Source organism: Phalangium opilio, unplaced genomic scaffold (assembly GCF_054372755.1).
Source record: "Phalangium opilio isolate 3A_F unplaced genomic scaffold, DU_Popi_V2 ptg000090l_1, whole genome shotgun sequence".
Taxonomy (NCBI): domain Eukaryota; kingdom Metazoa; phylum Arthropoda; class Arachnida; order Opiliones; family Phalangiidae; genus Phalangium; species Phalangium opilio.
The window spans coordinates 1,406,036-1,433,631 of NW_028324195.1; the positions used below are offsets into that span (position 1 = coordinate 1,406,036).

General features: G+C 37.8%; 3 protein-coding genes across 3 annotated transcripts; all 3 read left to right on the plus strand.

Moving 5' to 3' along the window:
* The first annotated feature begins 9,884 nt into the window (after positions 1 to 9,884).
* Positions 9,885 to 10,841, plus strand: LOC149644574 (uncharacterized). The gene has a single exon (XM_089850352.1). The coding sequence runs from the start codon at positions 9,885 to 9,887 to the stop codon at positions 10,839 to 10,841; it is 957 nt and encodes a 318-aa protein (XP_089706478.1).
* Positions 10,842 to 23,797: 12,956 nt separating this feature from the next.
* Positions 23,798 to 24,376, plus strand: LOC149644575 (uncharacterized). Its single transcript, XM_089850353.1, has 3 exons — positions 23,798 to 23,923; positions 23,985 to 24,111; positions 24,199 to 24,376. The coding sequence occupies exons 1-3, from the start codon at positions 23,911 to 23,913 to the stop codon at positions 24,374 to 24,376; spliced, it is 318 nt and encodes a 105-aa protein (XP_089706479.1). The 5' UTR covers positions 23,798 to 23,910.
* Positions 24,377 to 24,445: 69 nt separating this feature from the next.
* On the plus strand, positions 24,446 to 25,105 carry LOC149644576 (uncharacterized). Its single transcript, XM_089850361.1, has 3 exons — positions 24,446 to 24,552; positions 24,636 to 24,716; positions 24,787 to 25,105. The coding sequence occupies exons 1-3, from the start codon at positions 24,449 to 24,451 to the stop codon at positions 24,983 to 24,985; spliced, it is 384 nt and encodes a 127-aa protein (XP_089706487.1). The 5' UTR covers positions 24,446 to 24,448; the 3' UTR covers positions 24,986 to 25,105.
* Positions 25,106 to 27,596: the final 2,491 nt, after the last annotated feature.

A 27,596-nucleotide genomic window follows, 5' to 3' on the forward strand; every position in this document is an offset into this window, starting at 1 on the left:
TTAAAGAATAAAACTAGTAGAGAAGTTTTAAGCGCATTTCAGAAAGCGATCAAAGAGAGAAATGTTGACCAAGGCAGTGAATTTCTATCAAAATTGTTTAAAGAATATTTGAAGAAAGAGGGTATTCAACTCTATACAAGCGTTGGAAGGATAAAGTGCGGTGTTATTGAAAGATTTAACAGAACGTTAAAGGATAAAATATTCAAACTATTTAAAAGAACCAAAAAATATAATTATATTGGTAGTTTGCCAAAAATCATGAAGGCCTATAACTCTAGTACGCATTCAAGTATTGGTTTCGCTCCAAAAGATGTTAATATCGAAAATGAACATTTAGTATGGCAACGTTTGTATGGCAATCAAAAACCTGCTAAACCCCCAAAGTTAAAGATTGGTGATTTTGTCAGACTGTCAAACAGTAAACCTCTTTTCGAAAAGGGTTATAAAGGCTATTGGACGAGGGCAATATTTACCGTATCAAAAGTTCTTTACAGATATCCAGTTTGTTACGTAGTTAGATTACAACGACGAAGAAATAAGAGGTGCCTTTTACGAATGCGAACTTCAAAAAGTGGTCTACTGATATATGTCTATTGGCAAATAAATATATGTTCATTTTAATCTAGTTAACCATGTCGAACGATTCATTTTATGTTACACTAGTAAGTTCTGCTTCTATGAATGTCTTTCCGGATAACACGCAATCTCGTTTTAAAGTTCAGTTACCAGCTCCTTTAAACTTAGTTGGTAATTGGCATGTGGGGCTTGCCGAAGCATTTTTACCCTAGGCTTGGGATAATGTATCCGGCGAGTATTTATATTTCAATGCTGGAGTACATGACTATACTGAAAACAGCTGGGACCAGTATAAGATACAACTTGTCGCGGGAAACTTGCGTGGAGACGAATACGATGTTTATAAGAGTTTAATTAGATCTATTAATAATGCCATACCCCCCGAAATACGACGGTCGGTTTATATGTTTATCACCTACAGTGATGACAATGAGAAGGATTTTTGCGCTCTGAGAGCTAAAAATGGATATGAAGTTCAAATACCGGAAGAAATGGGTAAAATCTTGGGCTTACCCTTCATGGATTGGATCAAAGAGAGATACACTTTTCCCGAAGAACTGATTAAAAGAAAGAAAGACGATCCTTTAGAACTAAATAGTTCCAATAATTTTTTACATATAAGAAAAAGAAAAGGCCCAACGAATCCATGGGAAATTACTCTTCAAATTCAACCCGGCCAGTATAACCATATTGAAAATGTTATTGAAGCAATGCGCCACGCAATTCCTCGAGAACACAGTAGTAATTTTGTAATTAAGCTTAATTCCGACGGAAAAGTAAACGTAAAATGTGAAAATAACTATTATTTGTGTTTTAACAAAAATCAGTCTGGTCTAGGTAGACTATTAGGGTTTCATATGGACCAAATGGGTAGACCCCTTATGGATGAAACTGGAAAAAGTGTAGCCGATATAGACAAGGGTACGGCTAGTTTGTATATATATACAAATTTAATTCTACCACAAGTGGTTGGTGACGTTTATGCCCCTCTTCTGAGGGTTATACCAATAATAAATGGTAAATCTTCTAGCTTAGCTGTACATAGGTTTCAAAACATTGATTATTACCCTTTAAGATGTCTATCATTTGAAATGATCGAAATTGATATGAGGACAGATTTCGGAGAAAATATTATGTTTAAATTAAACAAGTCCGTCATAAAACTTCATTTCATTCTCAAGCATGTCACGAAGTAACATATATCTAAACTACTACTTAAGCCAAACCGGAAATGGTCTTAATCACTTCCGGGGGCCTGTATTTCAAAGAGGAAACGGACTCGGAAGCATCTACAAAAGTTTAATTAGATATATTACACCGATATTTCGACCAGCAGGTAAAGTGTTAGGTAGGGAAGCTCTCAGAACGGGGTCGAGAATAGCAGGGGATCTCGTAGCAGGAAGAAACCTAAGAGAATCATTGAAATCAAATTTGAGCGAAGCAGGATCAAATTTACTACAAAAGGCTAGCCAACACTTGGCTCAACAACAAACGGGCCAAGGACTTCGCAGAAAGCTGAAGCCTAAAAAGCGATCAAAAAAGAGAAAAAGAACGAAAACCGATTTTCTCGATTAAAAATAACAATGGTTGAAGGAATGATGTCTGAACTGGATTTGTTCGCGGAGCCACCAACAAATTACAACATAGAAAATAGTGATTATGCTATGTATTAAGCTTTGGCTTCACTTTCTGATGATGGACCAATTGAGTTTTTTATCCCTGGATCTAATGACGTCTTTATGTATTTGTCTAAAACCTTATTGCAAGTTCGAGTCAAACTAGTTAAGGAGGATGGATCTTCTTTAACTACCTAAGACAAGGACGCTGGTCCTACAAATTTATTACACGCATCTTTATTTAGTCAAGTTGACGTATTTTTTGGAGATACGCAAGTTAATACACCAACGAATGCCTACCCATAATTGGCATTTTTTGAAATACATTTAAACTATGGTACAAGTGCCAAAAAGTCCTATCTTTCTTCAAAAATGTATTACAAAGATGACCCTGTGGACGCTAGTAAAATGTTTTTACCCGCGTCAAACAACGACATGAATGGAATGCTGAAACGAAGAGATCGGGCTGCCCTATCGAAGCGCATTGATATGTTGGGTGATTTACATTTGGATGTATGTCGAATGAGTCGATTTCTCATTAATAATATTGATGTACGGTTTCGCTTCATAAAGTCAGTTAATGAATTTGCAATTATATCTACAGCAGCACTTAATAATAAATTTAAAATTAACGATGTTCCTTTATTTATAAAAAAGATTAAAATAAATAATGAGATTATGTTAGCTCAGGCGATGGTTTCACGAAAAGCACAATTTAATTTATCCAATTAACAGAACAGTGTTAAAATACTTTTCCATCAGTAGCGGTTCCACTGACATTATACGAGAAAATATCTTTATGGAAAGACAACCATCACGCGTAGTTATCGGCTTAGTTAGAACAACAGCCTTTAATGCAGCCCTAGATTTGAATAGCTTTGAGTTCAATCATTTTAATTTAAGCTACTTGGCACTAACAATTGGAAATCAAACATATCCCAATCCTCCGTTTACACCCCACTATGCCGTTAACGAGTATTCCAGAGAGTATCTCTCAAACTATACGGCCTTGGATTTGTTCAAAAGTAATAAAGGAAACTGTATTACCTTCGAAGAATTTAAAGAGGGTAACGCTCTGTACGCGTTCGATCTTACACCGGAAGAACAAGCGGGCGCTGAACATATGTCAAGAAACAAACAAGGAAGCCTAAGAATATCTATGAAGTTCAAATCTCCGCTAGTCCATAACGTAACTGTAATAGTGTACGCCGAGTTCGAATCTGAAATTATTATTTCTAAAAATCGTACCGTGATTTATAACCCATCGGGATAATGAATACGGTGGAAATAATCGAAATTTTAACGTGTGAACCTGTAACAAGACCTTTTTTCCTCGGTGTATTTGCTTTCGATCAAAAACCATTACCGCCAAAGCAAGCTAAATATTGCTTTTGTCTAAATACGGAACCTTCATCGAGTCCAGGACTTCATTGGTTAGCTATATATGTAAATAATAATGTAGGGAACTTTTTTGATTCTTAAGGAAATGATCCCTCTTATTATAATCTTAATGATCTTTATGTCTACGCTAAAGAATGGTTTATAAACCCTGTACCTGTTCAATATCCATTATCTTTAACATGCGGTTTACATTGTATTTTTTATCTAGTTAATGCCTGTTACGGTTATAATCTAAACGTTATTATTCAAGATTTATATAAACCAAATGATTTAATGTATAATGAAGCTTTGGTTCTATTGTTTTTATGTAATCATTTGTTGAAACATCAAAATAAATATTGCAATCAATAAAAAACGCTTATTTAAATTTTTCTTTCCATAGTGTAGTGGGTACAACAGTTTTTTATCTTTTCTGGTTTTACGTTTAGAATGAAGAGGCGAATATAGTTCTTGAAATTTTTTAAATTCATCTAATGATTGAGCCACACTGTTTTTACGTAGAGTTTTTTTCTTTTGGGTGCTGGAGACTTAGCCTCTACAGCCGTAGCCGTAAATGGCTGCCATGTCAAGGTGGACCCGCTAGGTGGTGCTTGAAAAATGGTGGAACCCTGTGCAGAAGCGGTAGGCATAATGGGGGTAGTTGCGTGTATTCCTGTTAGGCTCGGAGTAATGGGTAAAGTAGCGGTAGAAGTAGAAACCACCGGGGCCGAAGGTAGCGCTGGATAAGTTGTAGGAGGTGCCGATACAGTTTTTACGGTAATGGGTTGTACTAGTTTCTTCATATTTAAATATTTTTGCAGGGTTTCCAAGTATTCTGTAAGTTTAGTTTCTGTAGACCCGGACTTTCGAAGAATGTTATGCATTTCTTGATCTAGCTCAGATAATTCTTTATCCACCGTATCCAAAATGGTATTGGCAGGCACCAAAACCATTTTCTTCATGTTAAACTTTCTATTGCTGAGATAGCACTAGGGATAATACTAGTCAGTAACATTGGCCAATAGGCTCCGCCTGATTGATTAATCATCAACTGACGCTTCTTACTTAATGGCAAAGACTTTTGAGCCAGTAGCCTTATAACTCTCCTGTGACGTTTTAAATGATTTTTTAGTTTGGAGGTCAAAGGTATCCCGCCGTGTGTAATGTTAAAACAAATATTACAGAGCGTCTTTAATTGATCTTTGGTACTGTTTTTTAGAATGTGTTTTCTTTGAATTTTATTGCTTCGTTTAAGCAAAGTTAGGTAGGGGTATTTCTTACGAAGTGAGACCGGCAGCATCATTGTATTAAATAGATTAAAAATGCACCGTCACTCTTTTAGCCCAGGACTTTTAGGGTTTGACCTAGAACATTTGAACATAAAGATGAAAATTGGTACATGTGTTGTTTTTGACCCAACAAAAAATATACTAAAAGTCCCCTGCTGTAGAGCGCGAGCTTTCGCCGCCATCTTGTAAAATGGCCGCCGGGAATTACAGCTACAATGTATTCCACGTTCTTCTTCAAAAATTATGAAAATTGGTACACATAATGATTGGACCCACATGAACATCACGGAAAAAGTTTACAGCTCTGAGTTCAATAGTTTGGTCGCCATATTGGAAAATGGCCGCCGTGAATGCTAGGTACAGTATATTTCACCATGTTGTTGGAAAATTATGAAAATTGATAGGTATTATAATGAGAGCTGTGTGAACCTCATAATAAAATATTGAAGCCATTTGTCAGATAGTTTGGCCGCCATGTTGGAAAATGGCCGCCATCAATGTCATTTAGATACTGTATATGGTTCAAAAATTATAAAAATTGGTAATAATTATGATGAAGACCGTTTAAACATCATACTTGAATATTGAAGACGTGCTACTGTTAGTTTGGGCGCCATCTTCGAAAATGACTTCTGGAAATGCTAAATATATTTCAAATATGTAAATCTTTTTGAAATTCCTATTTTGAATAGATGATTTTTATTAACGTAATAAACAACAAAAAATAGATATCTCGAAGTTGAAATTATCGACGCCATCTTTAAAAATGGCCACACGAAAATTATTGCCCTAAATTCTGAAAGAAAGAAAAGTTATTCAAAGCTGTTATTCTCAACATGTTGATTAGAGAATATTCTTTAATGTAGGGTTTATATATTCTAGTGTTGTTTCAGATTAGATTTTAGACAAATCTCTAACATTTCATTCATATACATCGTCATCCTGAAGATTTTTCATAATAATTGCATGTCAGAACCCTTGATTAGGCGCTACACTTAGCTGGGGGCTTTATCTGCGCCCCTCCCCATCATATTCCAAATTGAACCTGCGGAACCGCCGTCATGGCACACGGGAGCAGCCAGTGGGACCGACAAACGCCACTTGAGCAGGTGACAGAAGCTGGACACCGTCAACGTCGAGCCCAGTCATAAGGTGGTCGGTGACAGGGAAGGATTAAGGCAGCAGAAGACTCGAGGAGACGGGGGAGTTCTCTCCAAGCACAATAGTGCCATACGGCCCAAACAAATAGTGTATACGCGACCCCTAGAGGGTTGCCAATAGCGGGGGCGAGCCAAGACAACACCTGGGCGTGGGCGAAGCGGCCGGGAAAAACCTTCACGGATTGGGATAAGGAACGCTCTGAACCAAGGGCGAACCCAAGGAACTCCCGAACCGTCACACCGAACTCAGGCCCCCTCCGCAACGACAAGTCCTTTGAGTTAAAAAGGTTAAAAGAACACTTCTTTCATTTACGTGCTGTAACTGGGTTTGGTTATGATAAGGCGTGGTTTAAAGTAATGACAGATAATCAACATTTTACTAATTTGTTGGGCTTTTTTAATGACCATATTGCATCTAAGAAAGCCATTGCTGCCGAAGAGAGATTTCTTTTCGCTTTTCTTAGGGTGATAATTGAATCGTCCAAGCTTCAACTATGTAGATATTAGACGTATAATGGAACCCTTGCAACACATACTGTCAAGTCCTCATTTGATCTCGCTAAGTTTCATCCAACAACAGACGCCGCAAAACTGCATTTTTTCCGAGCGTATCTTCAAGTCCAACAATAGCTGGGAAACTATTTATTCCTGAACAGTGGGGATTGGTTCGCGATCGCGAAAGTCGAAGACCCATTCACACCATTCTCCTTACGGCATCAGATGAACTTATAACACTCATTATTTGTACCTGCAGTCTGCAGAACATCTTGTATAAAAAACTGTGAATGTAGACGATCTGGATTAGCTTGCTGGGCCATGTGTGGTCATTGGCAAGGTATTAGCCGTAATAAAAAAATCTTCAGGATGAAGAGAAATATGAACGAAATGTTAAAAATGTGTCGTAAATATAATCCTTAACGACACTAGAATGTTTACACCCCATATAAAATGGTTTTTCCTAACCAAAATCCGAGTAATATGGCATTCCTTTTTTTCAGATTTTAGATAGTAATATTTCAGCGACCATTTTTGAAGACGGGTCAAAAATTTAGACTCGAAGATAGTTAATTTTATGACATTTAATACGTTCATGAAAATCGTCTACTCAATTAAAAAATATTGAAAAAAATTAATATATCGGTAATATATTTGGCATTTCAAACAGTCATTTTCGAAGATGGCGCCCAAACTATCAGTAGCACGTCTTCAATATTCAAGTATGATGTTTAGACGGTCTTCAACATAATTATTACCAATTTTCATAATTTTTGAACCATATACTGTAACTAAATGACATTGATGGCGGCCATTTTCCAACATGGCGGCCAAACTAACCGACTAATGGCTTCAATATTTTACTATGAGGTTCGCACAGCTCTGAATATAATACCTATCAATTTTCATAATTTTCCAACAACATGGTGAAATATACTGTACCTAGCATTCACGGCGGCCATTGTCCAATATGGCGACCAAACTATTGAACACAGAGCTGTAAAATTTTGCCATGAAGTTCATATGGTTCGATTCATAATGCGTACCAATTTTCATAATTTTTGAAGAAGAATGTAGAATACATTGATGCTGCCATTCCCGGCGGCCATTTTCCAAGATGGCGGCGAAAGCTCGCGCTCTACAGCAGGGGACTTTTAGTATATTTTTTGTGGGGTCAAAAACAACCCATGTACCAATTTTCATCTTTATGTTCAAATGTTCTAGGTCAAGCCCTTTTTTGGCCTATCTGTCCTGGCCTATTTCTTATTCGTCGATAAATACGTACATATTTCCATCTGGAGGGAGGACATTTGTTCTAACTCGTAGACATTCATCCGTGGCTTGATGACAGTCAATCAAAATGTACGAGTGCGGCTTTTCAGTAGCAATGGCGTAGGCCTTCACTAGAAACTGACTTTTTCTAGGAAAAACTTGCCTACTTAAAAATTGTATTGGCGATGAATCCCTGGGACATTTGAATATTAAAATATAAACGCAATTTAGGCTAATCAATCTGAACATCCCTTATTTTTACTAAATAAGCTCTGTGCAATTAAAATTATGCTGGTATTATAGTGGTGACTGCCCTTAATAAACATATCAGCTATTTCTTTACTATTACCACATTCTGAAGCTAAATCATCCAACACCAGGAGGTTATTTTGATTTCTATTCCAAAATTCTTCGTTATTCGGAGGTAACCCTTCCATAAATTCTATTTCAGGGATTTCCCTTTTCAGATCATCAAATTTATTTTGGTAAATTGAATAGCAATAAACTATCCGATCTGGTTTTGGACTAATCATGCATGTTCTATATTTTAATAAATTAAAAACCCACGATGATTTACCACACATTCAAGAGCCTGCGCATAACATCTGAAAGGGTGCTACAAATTTTATTTGACACGCCATGGTTAATAAATGTAATTAAAATGACACAAAGAATTCAACACTCGAATATTTTATTGCTCAGTTCGAATTGTATATATTTTGAGTAACATTTTTTCCACCTTTCGAATACGATCTTTAAACCTTAGCGCGTCGTAAAGGGCGTAATTACGTCTATCTTCGATAGGTATTTCAAACACAGTTACATTTGGTGAAAAATGTACATTCTTTTTAGATCTACTCATCCTGAGTTGTCTCTGTTAAGTAACCATATGCAAATGTATTAAAACCCTTAACTACGCGCTTCTTAAATGTATATCCAAATGTCTTTTCCTTTTTTTATTTATTATTGTTGCCCTATATTTATCTCTACGTACATTAAAAGGAACGGCTACTTTAATTCTTTTCGATTGATTATGAATACTTTCAAATATGGAGTCAAAATTTACAATATTTTCATTTATTCGATTTTGAAGACTTAAGCCCTTTACTTTCACGATAGTTTTGTTGTCTGTAGTTTTCAGGGCGTAACTTTTTGGAGCATTGCAAACAAATTCTAAAATTGATTCCTCTCCCAGTTCGTTTACCCAACACCCCAAGTTAATACCGGTGGGGGGTATGTAGTTCCCCTCTTTTGCAACAAAGATTACGCTATCAGTATCCATATAAAGTACACGCTCATTCAACTTTGCAAGTGTTTCATAAAGAGTTAACCTACCATAACATGAAACAAAGCTGGCAACATATGGGTTTCCCTTATAATATGTGGGTTGAAACTCGTTCTTAAAACTATACGTTAACAAACATAGCTCTTCGTTTAGGGGCCTTAAATCTATAAGTTCTTTTGTGTCGTCTACTAAAATGCCAATTAGATCTTTAAAGTCGTCTATTATGATAGACTTTGGTTTGTTAGTATTTAATCCAAATTTTCCCCATAGTGAGTTCAAACAAGTTTTTGAGATTGCTCTCATAGCAGGGTTTATAGTTACCTCATCCATTTCGATTTTGATTCCTTCAGTCTTGTAGGGTTGTAAATAGACATAGAATAGGTAAAGTAATAATAGGTCAATAATAGACAAACAAACATGTAAAAAGATAAGCCGAGATAAGAGACTGTATAAATAAGGAATTGGGGACGACACTCGTGGTAGAGTGGAACACGCGAGGACGACGACTGTTATTTGACGACAGATCAGATATTGACTGAATAAAGTAAATTATAATAAATACGGGATGTCTTTTATATGCCTAGTTTTAAGCCTAACAATGGCGACGGAGGCTAACGCGACCGCTACGGAAGTTTACGCGCCTCAAGATTAAATACCGGGATTTACGCGCAATAGTATAGTTAAAGTACGGGAGGATCAACATCGCGAAGTATCGAACAATCTGTTAACCTTAGTCAACGCGCAACGTGACCGCTCAAAGAATGGCCCCAGGTGCGGGACAATTCCCTCCCTTCGATTCCACGACCGATCAATGGAATATATATATGCTGAACGCTTAGACCAGTACTTTTTAGCCAACAAGATAAAGGAATCCACTGCGGTGGGGGCTGATAACACCGAGGTCCATGAATTGAAACGGGCAACTTTACTCACGGTCGTCGGCACAACCAGGTACACGCTCTTGAGAAATTTAATCGCGCCGGACAAATTAGCCGATAAGTCGTATGAACATTTGGTTTCAACACTAACCAAGCACTACAACCCTGCGCCGCTGGAGATAGTGGAACGCGTGAAGTTTTATAGACGCGATCGGGCGGACGGTGAGTCGGTATCATCCTTCGTAGCAGCTATACGCAAAATGACTGAATTCTGTAACTTCGGTACAACCCTAAATGACATGTTACGTGATAAATTCATTGCCGGTATCAATAACGACCCAGTGCAACGCGAGCTACTCAACATTCCTAACGTAACTTTTGACACCGCGGTGAACAAAGCCTTATCAATAGAGACGATAGAACGAGAATCTCAATCAATAAATACCCACAGCCGTCTCGACTCAGACAACATTCACAGTATTCAACGACGCCAGGTGACCCCTAACGGTGAGAGCACGACTTGGCCACGGGAGCGCAGACAAGGGTATTCAGCGACCAGTTCATACCCACGCTCATCAAGGACAACTACAATTCAACCGCGGCCCAGACCTTGCTATAGATGCGACAGTACACGTCACTCAGACAAAGAGTGTCCCTTCATCGACGCAGAATGTTACTCATGCCGCAAGAAAGGCCACATAGCAGCCGCATGCCGAAGATTTCCATCTCCATCGTTGAGAGGGATACGATCGCGAGACCCTCGGTCTCACAACTATGCAGCACATTACGTCACACCCTATGACGAAGGACATCAGACGCGGCGTGATACCATACGAGCCACAACATCTTCCGGGGAAAATGCACAGACTATGCACCACAATGAATATTGATGTTTCTACGTTGGGCATGTATCCGAGAGCAACGCATACAGCGACACCTTACGGCCGGTGCATATAACATGCCAAATCAACAATACCGATGTACGATTCGAGTTAGATACGGGCTCAGCATACACTCTTATATCCGAAGAGTATCAGAACATTCTTCCCGGATTGAATCAGTTGACAGCGCCACCATCGTCCTTATCATCGTTCACAGGCCATACCGTAAATCTAAAAGGGCAAGCACGTGTTCGAGCGACCTACAATGGAAAAACACTGGATTTACCTATACTGGTATACAAAGGTCGCGGTCCAACTCTTTTGGGGCGCCAGTGGATCTTCTCCGATTTCAACATCTTAACTAGACCGCCAAATCACGTCGGACACATCGAGGCATCGAGAGAAAAACTAGAAGAAATCATTCGTCGGCACGAAAACTTGTTTTCTCCGGGCACAGGCTGCCTTAAAGGAGTTAAAGTCAAATTACACATCAAACCAGATGCGGTGCCACGCTTCTTCAAGGCACGTTCATTACCATACCATTTCAAGGATAAGGTGGAAAAGGAGTTATCTCGATTACGCGAGGAAGGTATCATAACGTCAATACCGCATGCCGAGTCAGCTGCACCGATCGTACCCTTACTTAAGGCCAACAAGGACGTGCGAATCTGCGGGGACTTCAAGATCACAACTAACAAAATGATCGACACAGAGAAATACCCGTTGCCCCGAGTGGAAGATATATTTGCAAAATTGGCGGGATGTACGGTATTTTCGCGACTCGATATGCGCAACGCTAATAATCAACTCGAATTGGCCGTAGAATCACGAAAATACGTAGTGATAAACACAACGAAAGGATTATTTCAATACAACAAGTTACCATTTGGAATATCATCAGCGTCGGCCATATTTCAAAGGCATATGGAATCGTTACTACAAAAACACCCCTCCTGCCTCCCGTTCCAAGATGACAACATAGTCGGAGGAAAAGATGTAGAAGATCACAACCGGAAGTTGGACGACATTCTGACAACGCTTGAAGATGCCGGTCTCAAGCTCAACAGAGACAAATGTCGATTTCTACAGTCGTCCATAGATTTCCTCGGATACCGTCTGGACGCCCAGGAACTTCACCCGCAGGAAGGCAAGTTAGACGCAATTAAAAACGCACCACAACCGCAGTCCGTAGAAGAGCTCAGGTCGTTCTTAGGGCTAATAAACTATTATTCGAGGTTCTTGCCAAATTCAGCCACACTGTTGGAACCATTGTACACGCTCAGCAAGTCTACCAAGTGGGAGTGGGACAAGAAGCACCAGGAGACCTTCGACAAGGCCAAAGAAGCCATTCAAGCATCGGACTTGCTCATTCATTTTGACCCCACTCTGGAAATCGTACTGGCGTGCGACGCTTCACCAGTAGGAGTGGGTTCGGTTATATCACACAGGATTAGAAATGAAGAACGACCAATTGCCTTTGCCTCAAGGTCCCTTCAACAAGCAGAACGCAAGTATCCGCAGATCGAGAGGGAAGCGTTGGCGTTGGTATTTGGAGTGACGCGCTTTCGGGATTATCTACTGGGACGAAAATTTATCTTGGTGACTGACCATAAACCCTTGGTCTCAATCTTCAACGAAAATAGACAGATACCAGCGATGGCGGCCGCCAGAATTCAGAGATGGGCGTTGTTGTTGTCTGCATACGAATACAATATTGAGTACAAGAAGGGTTCTACTCATAACAATGCCGACGCACTTAGCCGACTTCCGTCAGAACAACCGGAAGGAGAACCACCGCTACCCTCTGAATTGGTCTTATTACTACGTACGAGAACAAATGGCTTGCTGGATGTCGTGGGGGTACGCCGAGCGACGCAAAAGGACCCCATCCTATCACAGATTATGACGTATACCAGAGAGGGCTGGCCACTCAACACATCCAGGATCACAAAGGATTTCCAGAGATACCACCATAGACGCTACGAAATATCAATAGCCGACGACGTACTATTGATGGGAAATAGAGTAATCATACCGAGGGACGAGAGATCTAAGATACTGGCGGAATTACACAGTAGCCACCAAGGTGTCCGGTCAATGAAAGAGCTGGCACGCTCAAAAGTATGGTGGCCAGGCTTGGATCAGGATATAGAAGACGTGTCGCATTCATGTAAAACCTGCCGATTGCTTGCACCATTGCCCAAGCAAAAGTATTCGCCGTGGCCGACAGCAGATAAACCTTGGCGCAGAGTACACATAGACTTCGCAGGTCCTATAGAAGGACATTATTTGCTGATTACCGTGGACTCGTTTTCCAAATGGTTGGAAGTAGACATCACAAAAAACACTACGTCGGCGACGGTAATAGATTGCCTCAGAGGGCACATAGCGCGCTTCGGAATCATGATTCAGTTGGTTAGCGACAACGGCCCGTGCTTTACAAGCGGCGAGTTCAAACAGTTCATGGAGGAGATGGGGATTAATCACACTACAACGGCACCATACCATCCAGCGTCAAATGGTCAAGCGGAGAGATCAGTTAGGACAGTAAAAACGGCACTGAGAAAAATTACGGGAGGAACGTCCGATGAAACAGAACTGATTGCCAACGCTCTGGCCAACTGCAACGAAGGTTCCCTCAAATTGAAACTATCTCGCTTTCTACTCAACTATCGTAGAACACCGGTAAATGGGGGAAAATCACCGGCAGAAGTGATGTGCAACAGAACAATAGTAACGGCTTTAGACTTATGTCATCCTAGCAACGCGACAACGTCAGGAACATCAATACGCGAACCGGGCGAAAATAGGCAACGTATCTTAGCAAGAAATTTCCGGCGGGGTCCAAAGTGGATCGAAGGAACCGTTGTGAGACGTATGGGCAAAATGATGATGGAAATCGAGACCTCCGATGGAATCATACGAAGACATCGCAACCAGACTCGAAGCGTTTGGACAAAGAGGAACGCAGCAGCAGACTCGGCGTCGTCACCGGAAAGCCGCTCAAGCGTTCCAAGGAAAGAAAATCCCGAATCAATGCCTGGCAAGGATCTAGACCCGGAAAACTACCCAATTGTCACCTTTGGTGGCAAGAAGACACGCCAACAAGTTGTCACCCACGGAAATAGAGTCCACCCACGGCCATTTTGCCTCGATTACCAATTGCACCAACGGAGCCACATGCAACCAGTACATCCGAAGAACGTCCAGATCAACCAGCAACCGCACGTCATCATCAATGTGGGATGGACAAAGAGCAGATGATGGTGGTGATTAGAAGCCAGTGTGTACAGACTGGTGTCCATGTGGGATGGACAAAGACCACAAGAGGGTGGTGATTAGAAGTCAGCGTGTACAGACTGGTGTCCATGTGGGATGGACAAAGACCAGAGGCTGGTGGTGTTAGATAAGCAATGGAGGAACAGCCTGTAAGTGTAATACAGTTTTCGAAATTTCCGGAAATAGGGGATTGTAAAAAAGTGAAAGTGTTTTCAGTACTGCCAGATAACTTTAAAAAGAAGGCTGGACATATTTAAAATGTCGTACTACACCCCTTCTCCCGCCCATAATCTTTTTTTTTTTGGTGGGACAAGGCCTTACTGAAAACTTTATTTTGTGGATTTGGGCGCTGCAGATAATTAAACGTTTTAATTTAAAACTGAAGGTGAGTTTTTCTTTTACTACGTGCAATATGAAGTACGTTTGCATTACATTGATGTTCATTTTTTATAAATAAAGGTACAACTAAAGGAGCGTCTGCTCAAAGGTTCAAAGCAGCTACACCACGTGACGAAACACTTTTTAGTGCCTTCCCCCGATTTGTTTCCCCTCCTAATCTTCTTTCCAATCCCCTATTGAGAACACGTTTGCTCCGATTTAAAAACTGCGTACGCGGTCACGTGGGTGTAAAATCAGACAGACGGACAGATACGTCGAAATTAGAACCTCTACGTGACATACGTCACTCGGAGAGGTAAAAAATCACAATTATACAGTTTGAGTGAAAAACGCTATTGATATTTTATGGTCTTAAATTAACATGTTATTAATAATTTATTTTTTTAAATTTATTTAATTAAGATTTTATTAAAAGTAGTAAATATCTTCAGAAATGGCAGTAAATACATTGTTTGGATGGCATAAAAGTGTTCATTCCGTTATTGCTCCCTATTTTTAAAGAGGGAAGAGAATTTTTTAAGACTGGACCAAATAAATCAAGAAACCAAACAGTCAGTTGTTTTGCCATTACTTTGGGTTGCATAGAGGATTTCTCACAATTTATTTATATAATATTCCTCAAGTAACGAAAAGTAATGTCGATCCTTTCTTTTGAATGATCGTGAAACGCCGCTCTTGGTACATAACGTACAAATGTGCCTATATTTTTCACTTCAATAGCTCAGCTTGCCGTATAAATAACGGGAACAGTCAGTGAGAAAGGCTCATCTCTAACAAGTATTCGCCGCCTTCACCAATGCTCCTCTCGCTGCCACATATGGGGCGCCAAACCAGACAGAAATCGTCAAATATATAGTTTTCAGTTCTTTGTTTTGTACAAAAATTGCAGAAAGGCTAGCATTACAGTTTCACTCAGTACTTGCGTAACTTCTCTCATAGAGGGCCAGACAACACTGCATTGAAGGTAAAACTTAAAGAGAGGGGGCAAGTTTTGAATTTCGAATTATATCAGATGTTTGAGCTACGCAATTAAAACAAAACTGCTCATAGTTTCAAATTGCAATGCATATATTAATTTCTGTGTGGGTTTTAAAATGTGCCCTTGATTCGCCAAGGATTGTGTATAAATGCATTGTCTAGGTATATAAAATATGTCGATTTTTGAGGAGAAACGTTATTTAGTAAATAAAATTGTTATGGAATTGTCAAATTAAATCGTCTCCTTTTTATGAGTAAAAAAATGACATATCACTGTAACTTAACTTATAATGGAAGGGTCGGATAATTCAATGCACTGTTTGAATGCACACCATGCAAGATATTTGTCGGAACCGCGTGAAACTAACTCATAAATAACAGAGAATTTTAGAACATTTCCAGGTAATTAATTGTGCTCATTTTACCTTGGGTTTGTTTAACAAGATAAAAGTAAAAATCCCCATAGAGGTTAACATTATGAGATCGGAACGAGCTTAATATGAACCAATTCAGCTAAATACACGTATTGCAAACATCATACCCTTCTATCTCTTAGCTCAGTGTCATGCCCCAACCGGGAGCGCACAGTATCCCCTCTTACAAAAACGTGCCCAGATGAAGGGATACACAGTCTACGCCCCTCTCTATCGCCATTAGTTTATTAATCCCTCCCAGTCATGACCATTGTTTGGTCCATCAATTAATTCTAAGCGTATTGCCACGGACCTCCTTCTAAGCAAAATCTTAAAACAGGCATACCTCTAACAGCTCATTGAACGGCGGCATCTGCAACTGCTCCTTGATCGGAGGGATCTACAACTGACTGTTGAACTGCGGGATTAAATGCAACTTCCAACGGAGGCAACTGCAGGTGGATCAACATGAGCTACTGCAAAGGGGTCAACTGCAGGTGGGTCACCGCGAGCTACTCGTATTGACCTCACCGCCAGAGGACTTACCCATTGAATATTCGGGGATCATCTATTTCGAGATCTTCATCAATTTTACCTTGAGGACCGGGATTAACACAATACGCGGCATGCCTCGAAAAAAAAATTCGCCATGTTCATTGAACTCAATCGTTGCACGGATAATGCACCTGTTGCTCAGAAAGTGGTTTTGATTTTTACCTGTCCTTATCACATTTCCTCGCGTAGTTAAGTTTATGTAATCCCTTAATTGACTACCCTCAAGTAATATCAAATGCTCTGATATATAAATAATTAGATGTTAACAAAAGGTAAACCTACGTAATTGAGTGCCTAACAAATTGGTGTTTTTTTACCTAAATAATTCCAAAACGATGGGTGGTTACCAAGGAACGCTTTGTTCAATTGTTCATGGTAAGGATCGACATCATTGTTAGTTCGTTTATCCCTATCATAAACTGACGTTACAGCGATGGAAATGTATTAAACCAGAAATTTTGGACCTAATCTAGGAGCAAAGTTAGCTCCCTAAGTATGTTTTCGCCGACCAATAGAAGTGTTTTCTCATTCGTCGATAGTGAATTCTACCAATAATCGACGAAAAATAACTTTTTTGTTTCTAAATTATCCCTAAAAAACGCATTTAGTGGCCTCGTGTCGTTTTTCAGTTGGGGAGGAGAGTTCCGGAAATCGGGTATTTGTTTGCTCCGATTTGTAAACTGCGAACGCGGTCACGTGGGGTCTGACAGACAGACAGACAGACACACACACAGACACACACACACAAACAGATGGAAATGGCCGGTGTAATACCTCTCCGTGACATACGTCACTCGGAGAGGTAACAAACCATATTTTACACATCTCATTTAAATTTCTGCAACGCTTTTTACACCGGGCTGCACTTTCGCTATTGGGGTGAGCGATTGGAACGTTTCTACTAAAAAATAGGTCTAATGTATATTGAACTAAACACAGGTATTAAGGTTGTCAAAGAATTTGTATTTACTACTAAACTAGTGATAATAACATTAGTGTTTTTTTATTAACTTTCATAATAAATAATGATATGTGGGATTTTTTATTAAAAGTCATAATGATTTTTTTAAGTTTCATGATAATAATGACTTAAGTGGGTTTTTTTTTCTTAATTTTCATAATAAATAATGATATTAGTTAGTTATTTTAATTTCATAGCAAATAATGAACTTAGGGTTTTTTTAGCCACATTGTAGTATACGATGAGGATCTTAGTTTGACCCGAGCCGTAGTAGTTGTAGTAATTGTGGCCGGAGTTTTCGCTTTCTTTATCGTTAGTTTTTAGTTTAAAAAAATCTCGATAGTATATCAGTCCACCAATAGGTAGAACTGAGCTCGGTTAGAGATTTTATTTTAATTAAAATTTTACGTGGTCGCAGCCGGGGTCCAAGCACAGGTCGCTCGCGCAGCTGTAATACACTCAAACCACTGTACCATGAGGGCTTGACTTGAATGAAGGAGGGCCATATTTGTTTTTGGGGTCGGATACTTCTGAATTTCTCTTCTTTGGCCTTTATATTGCTTTTCTTTTTATTTATGTGCTAATTTAGTAGATAAAGATGTGGCTACTATTAAGGCCCAGCCCTTGGGCCATCTTGTTTATTTCGTTATAATGATATTAGTGGCTCTTTTTAAATTTCGTCATGACGATATTAGTTTTATGTTTACCGCCAGATAAATAATGATATTAGTGTGACTTTTTTATTTAATGAGAAATAATGATATAAAATGTGTTTTTTTTAAATTTCATAATAAATTATATATAAGTTCGTTTTTTTATTTCATAATAAATGACATAAGTGGTTTTTTTAGTTTCATAATGAATGACATAAGTGGGTTTTTTTAAAATTAAAATTATGATATTGGTGGGGTAACGATGTGGCTACTATTAAGGCCCAGCCCTTGGGCCATCTTGTTTATTTCGTTATGAATGAAAAGTTTGTTTAATGTGCACAATAAAAACTAATTACATGGTTCACGAGATTGTACACCGTGGAAATTTTTTTTCAGGAAGTGGTGAGGTAATCAGATTATACAGGGTGTTTCTGGAAAGTCTGGCACAAATTAACAGGCATGTTCCTTGGGTCAAAAGAAGTCCGAAAGGTCCTATCTATGACGTTTTGGGGTAAAGCGCTCCGTTGCGACGTTATGGGCTGTCAAAAGTAGGCCGAAAAACAAGGAGATTTTGTAGAATTATAGCACTAGTATTGTGGTTTTGACCCAATTGTTTTCGATTATTGAGCATAAGGCAATGATCGAAATAAGTTCAAACCTAGTGGTAGACCGTGAACGTGTTAAACGGCCAAAAGCGTTAATCCCTTTGTTTTTATTAATGATTGTAATTAAAGGTAAGGAAAGTATCTCGGATATCGGTTACTTGTTTGTTCAGATGTACTGGTAACTGACCAGTCTTTTATTCTTTATTTCAATAAGACACATTACTTTTACAATAATTTGAATGAACCCCATTACTTTTACAATATTAATTCGAATGAACCCCTTAAATTTTACAATAAATCGAATCGAACCCATTAATTTTACAATAATTTGAATCGAACCCATTACATTTACAATAATTTGAATCGAACCCATTACATTTACAATAATTCGAATTGAACCCATTACATTTACAATTATTCGAATTGAACCCATTACATTTACAATAATTCGAATTGAACCCATTACATTTACAATAATTCGAATGAACTCATTACATTTACAATAATTCGAATGCACTTCATTACATTTACTATAATTCGAATTGAACCCATTACATTTACAATAATTCGAATGAACTCCATTACATTTTCAATAATTCGAATGAACTCCATTACATTTACAATAATTCGAATCGAACCCCATTACTTTTACAATAATTCGAATCGAACCCCATTACTTTTACAATAATTCTAATGAACTCCATTACATTTACAATAATTCGAATCGAACCCCATTACTTTTACAATAATTCGAATCGAACCCCTTTACTTTTACAATAATTCTAATGAACCCCATTACTTTTACAATAATTCGAATGAAACCCAATTACATTGTTCTACAAAAATTGTTCAAACTGGGCACCATCAGCGTTTAAGGAAACTTGCGTGCATCGTTTGAAAGATTCATGAACACGTTCGAAGATTTCTGGCGTGTTACGGATGCTATCACATCCATAAATTATCCTTTGTCGTAAGTCTTCGACATCGCGAACTTCACTTCGGTATACCAAGTCCTTGAGATGGCCCCAAAGGAAACAAGCTGGTCCAGCAACCAGAACATTTTGCACACCCAATCAATTTATAGGACATTGGTCCAGTGAGGCGTTGACCCCTATAAGTGTCTCAAAGTTATCTTATTTCCATCCCTGCTTAAAATAAAACCGATGAAATAAATCACAGCTAGAAAAGGTTGAATTGGGGCGGAAATAACTCAAATACTTTGAGCCTCCTGGAAATTCGCGAGAGCGGAAATAAGCAGAACACTTGAAATGTATCCAGGGACACTATTCTATAAAACATTCAGTGATTAAATACCCAAATCCAAATATAAACATTAGGGTTGGTTCCATATGGAGAGAGAGCTTAAAACCTTATTCTCTAACCCAAATCCAAACCGACATTTGAATCTCCCGCCAAACATTTCACCATCTCAAATTATTCTCTTATTTCTTTAACCCAAATCGACATTTGAATCTCCCGCGAAACACTTACCCAATTGTACGTCTCTTCCTCTTTCATTGCATAATTTTATTTCAGCATAAATTGCACTAAGGCAGTAAATTAATTACCTACGATAAATTAATTTATTACTTTAAAATTGAAATTTATTCAATATAAAACTAAGCTTTTCCTGAAGGTTTTGAACCGTTTAATTGAAATTATTTAAACTATTAGTGATGATCAATTGGCCAATATCGTAAATTAACCGATGTCAATACCAATTTATTTAAAATCAATGAAACGAAAATATCAATATCAAACAATTATCCACTGGAAAAGATATCAAGCTATTCTTTTATTCAAACTTCTCATGTTAAGTTTCAAAAGAAGATGAATTTTATTATTTTCTGACACCAAAATTGGCAGCTTCTTTGCATAATTCCCGAAGTTTTTCTATTCCAAAATAGAAACGTTAACGTTTTGTGATATTAAAGGAGAAATATAAATAAAATTTTCGTTTCTTTTGAACTAGTTTCTATAAAGGAACTTTAATCAAATGGCCATTTGTATGAGTACACTTACCGATAATGGATTTTACTAATCTAGACAATTACTACGTCTTTTAATTAATATTTTATAAATACTACCAGAATATTTCTTAAATATGAAAGATTATATTTTTATTTCAGATTAATGAGTTAAAAAAATTGGTTTCAGTGTTTCAGTTAAGCTTTGATTTTGACATCGGTTAATTTACTATATCGGCTAACGATCCTAGTCTGTTTATAACATTAAATCGGAACTTCAAGTGTCACTAGACAGTATATAACTTCAAAAATCGAGAGTTAGGAACTTTAAAACAATCTCAACAGGATATCCTTGGTTAAACTTATCATTATTTGTGATAATGTAATAAGATAATGTGACGAAGCGGCTCAGTGAACGTTGGGCAATGGCCTCAGAGTTTTGCTTGCAATGGTCAAGCTAAAATTCCTCACTTGACGCAATCTTCTAAGGAGCTATTAGTAAAATAATATATTGCGAACAAAAATGGTCTCACTTAGACCACAAAAATTATACTTAAATGTCCTAAAATTTTAATGAGAGGTGTGTTACAAACTATTATATTATATTAAAAAGAATTCAAACTTTTAGAGTTTATAATTATTTTATAAAAAATTAATTTCCAATGTCATAATTTTAAAGTGCTCTTGGTAGAAACACAAGGGTTCTTCTGAACTTTCCCAAAATAGGTGTGTTTTAGGCTTTAGGGACTATAATTTTGTTTAATTATAAGAATTTTACCGTAATGTTTAAGCAATACGTTTAATCTTGAAAAGAGAGTGAAAGTACTAAAATAATTTTTTTATAAAACTAATTAATTATGAACAATTTTAACCATTTTTGGATATAATCGATTGTAACACACTTGTCAGTAAATTTTCAGGGCTTATACTTAGCTTGAAAAATTGATATTTAAATCTAAGTAGGAGATTCAGTTAAGATTTGATATTCGGCTCTAACGCCTTAATAACAATGTTTAGTAAATAAATCATTATTAATGATTTATTTACTAATGTTACATTAATCACAATGTTTAGAGCCCGGCATTATCTATCCATTATCCAAGTTATTTTATCTTCATCCATACTCGAAAATTATCCACATAACTCATATGCTAAATTGTATTATAATCCACAACTTTGTTTATAAATAATCGGTTATCCACCAATTTGTGGATAATGGATAGATAATGCCGAGCTCTAAACACTAATCACAATGTTTAGTAAATAATACAATTAATCGCAGTGTTTACAAAAATTATACTTAGCTTGAAAAATTGATATTTAAATCTAAGTAGGAAATTCAGTTAAGATTTGACAATTTTCGTTTTATTTGAACTAGTTTCTATATAGGAACTTGAATCAATTGGCCATTTGTATACACTTACCGACAATGGATTTTACTAATCGGGAATCTGTTTATAACATTAAACGTCTTTTAGATCACAAAAAGTATACTTAGCTTGATAAATTAATATTTAAATCAAAGTAGATAATTCAGTTAAGCAAAGGCTTAGACCATTGCCGTTGTCAGTCCGCAAGGTTCCCGCGTGCGTAATATAACACTCCCGGTCTACCGTCTACCGTAAAATCTGGCGCGTTTAGACCAGAGATCTCTCCTTCGGTTATTCTCAGTATCATCTTAAGCTAAAAATACGAGGTTCCCTACGTACATAATTTACGATACCCCTGATAACGCGCGCGGTCTCTAGAGCCGCGCCAATCTCCCCTAGTTTATTCTCAGTATCATCTTAAGCTTAAAATACGAGGTTACAAACCCGCACCCCGCGAGAGCGCTCGGCATTCGAGGGATCAGGCAACTAGCGTAATACGCTTCCCATCGTACACCCTCAGATAGACTTTATTACGGAGCGGCTTTCCCCTCGACAACTAGAAACGCACGACGCCATTCGAGGGATCAGCCACTGGCGTATTCCCCCGGTATTACCTTTTTGGTGGTTTTAATGCCGTAAATTCGGGAGATATGCCTTTAATCCGTTCTAATATTGAAATAAAAACTGTAAAAAGTAATTCCGAGTGTATTTCCGCGTTATACGGAGTAATACGCTTCCCATCTTACACCCTCAGAAAGAGTTTATTATAGAGTGGCTTCTCCCTCGTCAAATTTTCCGTATAGAGTAATTTTTTGCAAACGCCATCTAGATGTCGTGTGCAAAATAATAATCGCATGGGTTGAGATCGGGAGATCTTGCTGGCCACGCAACAGTTCCGCCTCGACCTATCCACCTCCGGGAAAACGCGACATCAAGATATGCTCTAACTTGAAGACTAAAATGGGGCGGTGCGCCATCGTGTATGAACCACATTATTTGTCGCAGTCGTAACGGTACGTCCTCTAAAAGCTCCGGTAAATCGTCTCTCAAAAAGGTCAAGTACGCCTCCCCATTTAGCCTCGGTTGAAAAAATAAGGCCTAATTAAATGATCTCCTACAATTCCTCACCAGACGTTCAAACTAAACTGAACTTGATGTTTCATGACAGTGGTCGCATGCGGGTTTTGTTGCCTCCACTCGTGATAGTTATGTAAACTAAGTATCCCATCACGCGAGAAATTGGCCTCGTCAGAAACTAGCAAAGTACGCGGAAAGTCTAAGTCATTTACCCGTGCCACAAACCACTGGCAGAAATCGACCCGTCTCGGATAATCAGCTTCGTTTAAAGGTTACGTCGGCGCCGTTTATTACCGATCTGGAACGCTAGATGGCGCCAGGAGAAGACAGTGTTGTATAGGATTTCCAAAAAAGTCCATACCCCACGATTGGCTGAATTATATGACGTCATACAAAGACCCTATTCTGGACTGTCCAATACAATATCAATCATGGCTTGCTAGAACCCGCGCGTAGGGCGTCCGTTTAGGGTATATTGTCGCGTCTTTTTCTTTCAGGATTCGGTTTCATCCGGTTTTCGCAACGGTTTTCTAAGTTTGAAATTCATACTAACTTTGCTGTCGTAGAGAGCTGTACTAGACTAGTTTGTTACGATTTGAATATAAAGTTGACACGAATTTGTTGCTGTTTTTATAATTTTTTGTTACATTTATTATAATTTTCATAACATAATTTAAGAATTAATAGTACTAGTAACTGAAATATTGGAAAATATTTTGTAGTTTAGGAAAATATCACAGTGAGTGAAACGTTTGTTTTGACCAAGGCTTAGGAAACTTTCAAATTTTGGCTTTGGAAATTCATTTATAAGTAAAGATACTATGGCGACTAAAGGTAAAAAATTTAACTAAACCAATTACTGTCTGACAAATTAGAAATCCATTATGTTTTGCAGAACCTATCCATAGAATTAAGCTTAGTAAAGCAGTTTTTGAAAGATGGACAACGGAGAAGAATCGGTGGGGTATGGGAATAGGATCACAAAATGATAAATTTGTGACATTCCTACTTGACAAACTGCAGTAAGTTTTTGAGGCCCCCAACCCTCTTTTTCACAGTAATTATTATGCTGTTGGCTAATATATATTTATATGTTTATTGAAAACAAGCCAGGGGGAAATGTGTCATAAATGGACCCAAAGTGTGTTTGATACCACTGAGAAAATTACTCAAACTGACCCCATTACCACATTTGAGATGATGACATCTCCAGGGTTTCCTCCTCAAAGACATTATCGGCGTGTGACACGAAAAGGTAGATGTTCAATGCTTTATTCACCTAACTAAGCCCAGGAGTTTATTTTTCTTTTATTTGCAGATAAACCAGAGACTCCTACCTATAAGAGGCTAGGTTTGGCTATGGAGTCACCATTGGCTAGTACGCCTGTTAAAAGAACTCCAACAAAACGGGCAAAACGTACTTTATTTGAAGTGGAAATGGAAGAGGAGGAAGAGCTTGAAAAGTAAACATGCCCTTTTCATTTGTGTTAAACTTAAAACAATCCTACAGTCTTGGTTCTTTCTAATTTGGGCAACCTTAATTCAGGGAGGAAGATGGAGATGAAATGGAAAGAGACGCTGATGAACTAGAGCAGGAGGCATTGGGAGACGAACTTGAAAATCTAGAGTAATATTTTTTGGAATATTGTTTAATTAATTTGTTAGAAATTTTCCTAAATCTCCGCAAACACTTATAGCAATGAAGGAGAATGTGATGATCTCAATTTTGAAAATGATTTTACGGAAGATGACGATAAAGATACTGATTATGAAGAATTAATAATTGAATACAATGAAGTAAGTTCTCCCACTTTAATTCTTCAATATTCTTATAATTTCAAATTATACTTATATGTTACTCTTTTTAGCATTTGCCGCAAAAACCCACACATCTAACGGCTGAAGAAATAATAAGGGAACCTATGTGTTTTGTGTTTACTCCTTTTCTGACATCTCTTGTTCAAAAAGCTTTTGGAACAAAGTGCCAATATTGCAAATCAGCCATCACCTACAAAGTTCATAGGAGAAATACCGCCCTCATTTACACGTGGAATTGTTGCGAAGGATCAGGTGGAAAACATGCAAAGGTAATTAGTAGATTTCCATTGTTTTCTTTCAATCACAAATGCCAAAGGTATATCTCAACTCTTATAGGGCAAATGGGAAAGCCAACCGAATTTTCACGGCCTCTATGCTGGAAATTTATCACTTGCAAGTTCTATAGTTCTCTCTGGTAACCAGTACGGAAAAGTGGCGTTATTGATGCAACATTCCAATGTACATTTTTTTGGAAAAGACACCTTTTTCAGGTAATTCACTCTTTTTCTTGATGGTGCTGGGACCCCATTCTGTAACGTCCATTCAGAGAAGCTACTCTGTTAGAACCCTATCCTATTATAAGGAGAGAAATACTCCATAGAGTACTTTCATTTTGCCTATATACAGAATTTTTAAATTAATATTTTTCATCATGCCTACAAACATATCCCTAGTAAAGATTCTGCCCAAAAACAATTCTTCCATTTTTTTATTATGATCTACATCCTGTCACAGCCCTCCTCCTCTTTCGCTGTTTGTAGTTTTGAAGAGAATTACAAAATAAGCGTCCTTCCAAATAGAAATTTAAATTTTCTTTTATAGTTTTTCGTAAATTTTTAAAAACAATGGCTTACCCCCACGCCCACGTTTCCGTTTTTCTAGTGGGTATCAATGTACCGCAGGGTTTGTACACGACCTGGAAAAGTCTGGGAAATTGAAAATAGGCCTAAAAAGTCAGGGGAAAATATTTTTGAATTAAAAGTCAGGTAATAGTCAGGGGAAAATATTTTTGAATTAAAAGTCGGGTAATAGTCAGGGGAAAATATTTTTGAATTAAAAGTCAGGTAATAGTCAGGGAAAAATATTTTTGAAGTAAAAGTCAGGTAATAGTCAGGGAAAAATATTTTTGAAGTAAAAGTCAGGTAATAGTCAGGGAAAAATATTTTTGAAATAAAAGTCAGGTAATAGTCAGGGAAAAATATTTTTGAAGTAAAAGTCAGGCAATAGTCAGGGGAAATTGGAAATAGTAATGGATAGGCGGGTACACTAGCCATACAGTAGTCTCAAAATCGCTGTAGGCTGTAGGCAATTTCACACGTATTTGAAACTAAGGTCTAGAGGTCCTGCACTGGAGCTAAAAAAACTGCCGGATATTTTCCTGAAGATACTGAAGTTTTTAGTCTCTTGACAGCACGTACAAAGCTACGTCACATAGAGACGTGGGTTTGCGCGTGCTGAGAACCCATGTTGTAACAGAGTATATACAGAATAAGGGAGATAGGGAGTTGCCTATCCTGTAGAGTGAAAAGAATTTCCTCACGCGCATTCTTTATCCACGGTAATAGTTTCAAAAAGAGGGCTAAAAAAATTGGGAATTGAATTTTTGTCAAAAGGAGCCTTTTTATGAACTCCTTCGGTGTAAGGGTAAGAACACCCTTCATCTCTACTTCCCCCCCCCCCCCTGCAAAATATTCTTTTCGCGGGAGGGATGAACACCCTTCGGCCCTGCTTTCCTCCCCCAGCAACATAGGGATTTTATGTAAAGGCCAATTTCAAAAAAGGACTGGCAGACTAAGCCCCCCCCCTCATTATTTTTTGACGGCCACGCTTTTGATGGAATCTGATGGGGTAGAACTTCAATATTTTTGGTCTCAGGCTCTAAAGCCAGTGACACACTGAGACATTTCGTGAATTTCAAGGTCGTCCGCCAAACACCAATGTATCTCTAGTGTGTAAAATTTATATGCTATTTGGCTTGAAAGGCCAAATTTTCAGTCTGCAAGTGGCTTTACGAATTTACAGCGTATATTTATTTAGAATCTATTAATTTATATGATTAAAGAAGCCTAATTTAAATGAAATAGTATAATTTTAATTGCAACTAGCCTTTTTTAATCATATAAATATTATAAAAAAACCGTTTCTACAAACGGAAAAAACCTGATATATACTAAATGGTTGATTTGTCAGCCGAAATAAAAGGTAAAGAAAATGTGTTAAGATAATGAAGTTGACGCCCCTGATAAGAATCGACAGTTTTTAGCTGTGACATGTGAAATTAATTGTCATGACGTAATGTTACCGCTTTAATAAATGGTGGTGTTATATGAAACGGTTAGAATAAATGATATCTGTCCCTTAGAGGCCGTCACAAGAACAGTGAGTGGCGACCCAAAATCAACGATGTAGTATATATCAGGTTTTTTCCGTTTGTAGAAACGGTTTTTTTATAATATTTATATGATTAAAAAAGGCTAGTTGCAATTAAAATTATACTATTTCATTTAAATTAGGCTTCTTTAATCATATAAATTAATAGAGTCTAAATAAATATACGCTATAAATTCGTAAAGCCACTTGCAGACTGAAAATTTGGCCTTTCAAGCCAAATAGCATATAAATTTTACACACAAGAGATACATTGTTTTTTGGCGGACGACCTTGAAATTCACGAAATGTCTCAGTGTGT

Bases quoted from the DNA above. Each gene is read 5' to 3' on its own strand.
- LOC149644574 (XM_089850352.1), top strand. From the start codon at position 9,885: ATGGAATATATATATGCTGAACGCTTAGACCAGTACTTTTTAGCCAAC.
- LOC149644575 (XM_089850353.1), top strand. The intron at 24,112-24,198 runs GTAAGTTTTTGA...ATTGAAAACAAG, and splicing joins TTCCTACTTGACAAACTGCA to CCAGGGGGAAATGTGTCATA.
- LOC149644576 (XM_089850361.1), top strand. From the start codon at position 24,449: ATGGAGTCACCATTGGCTAGTACGCCTGTTAAAAGAACTCCAACAAAA. The intron at 24,553-24,635 runs GTAAACATGCCC...ACCTTAATTCAG, and splicing joins GAGGAGGAAGAGCTTGAAAA to GGAGGAAGATGGAGATGAAA. The intron at 24,717-24,786 runs GTAATATTTTTT...AAACACTTATAG, and splicing joins GACGAACTTGAAAATCTAGA to CAATGAAGGAGAATGTGATG.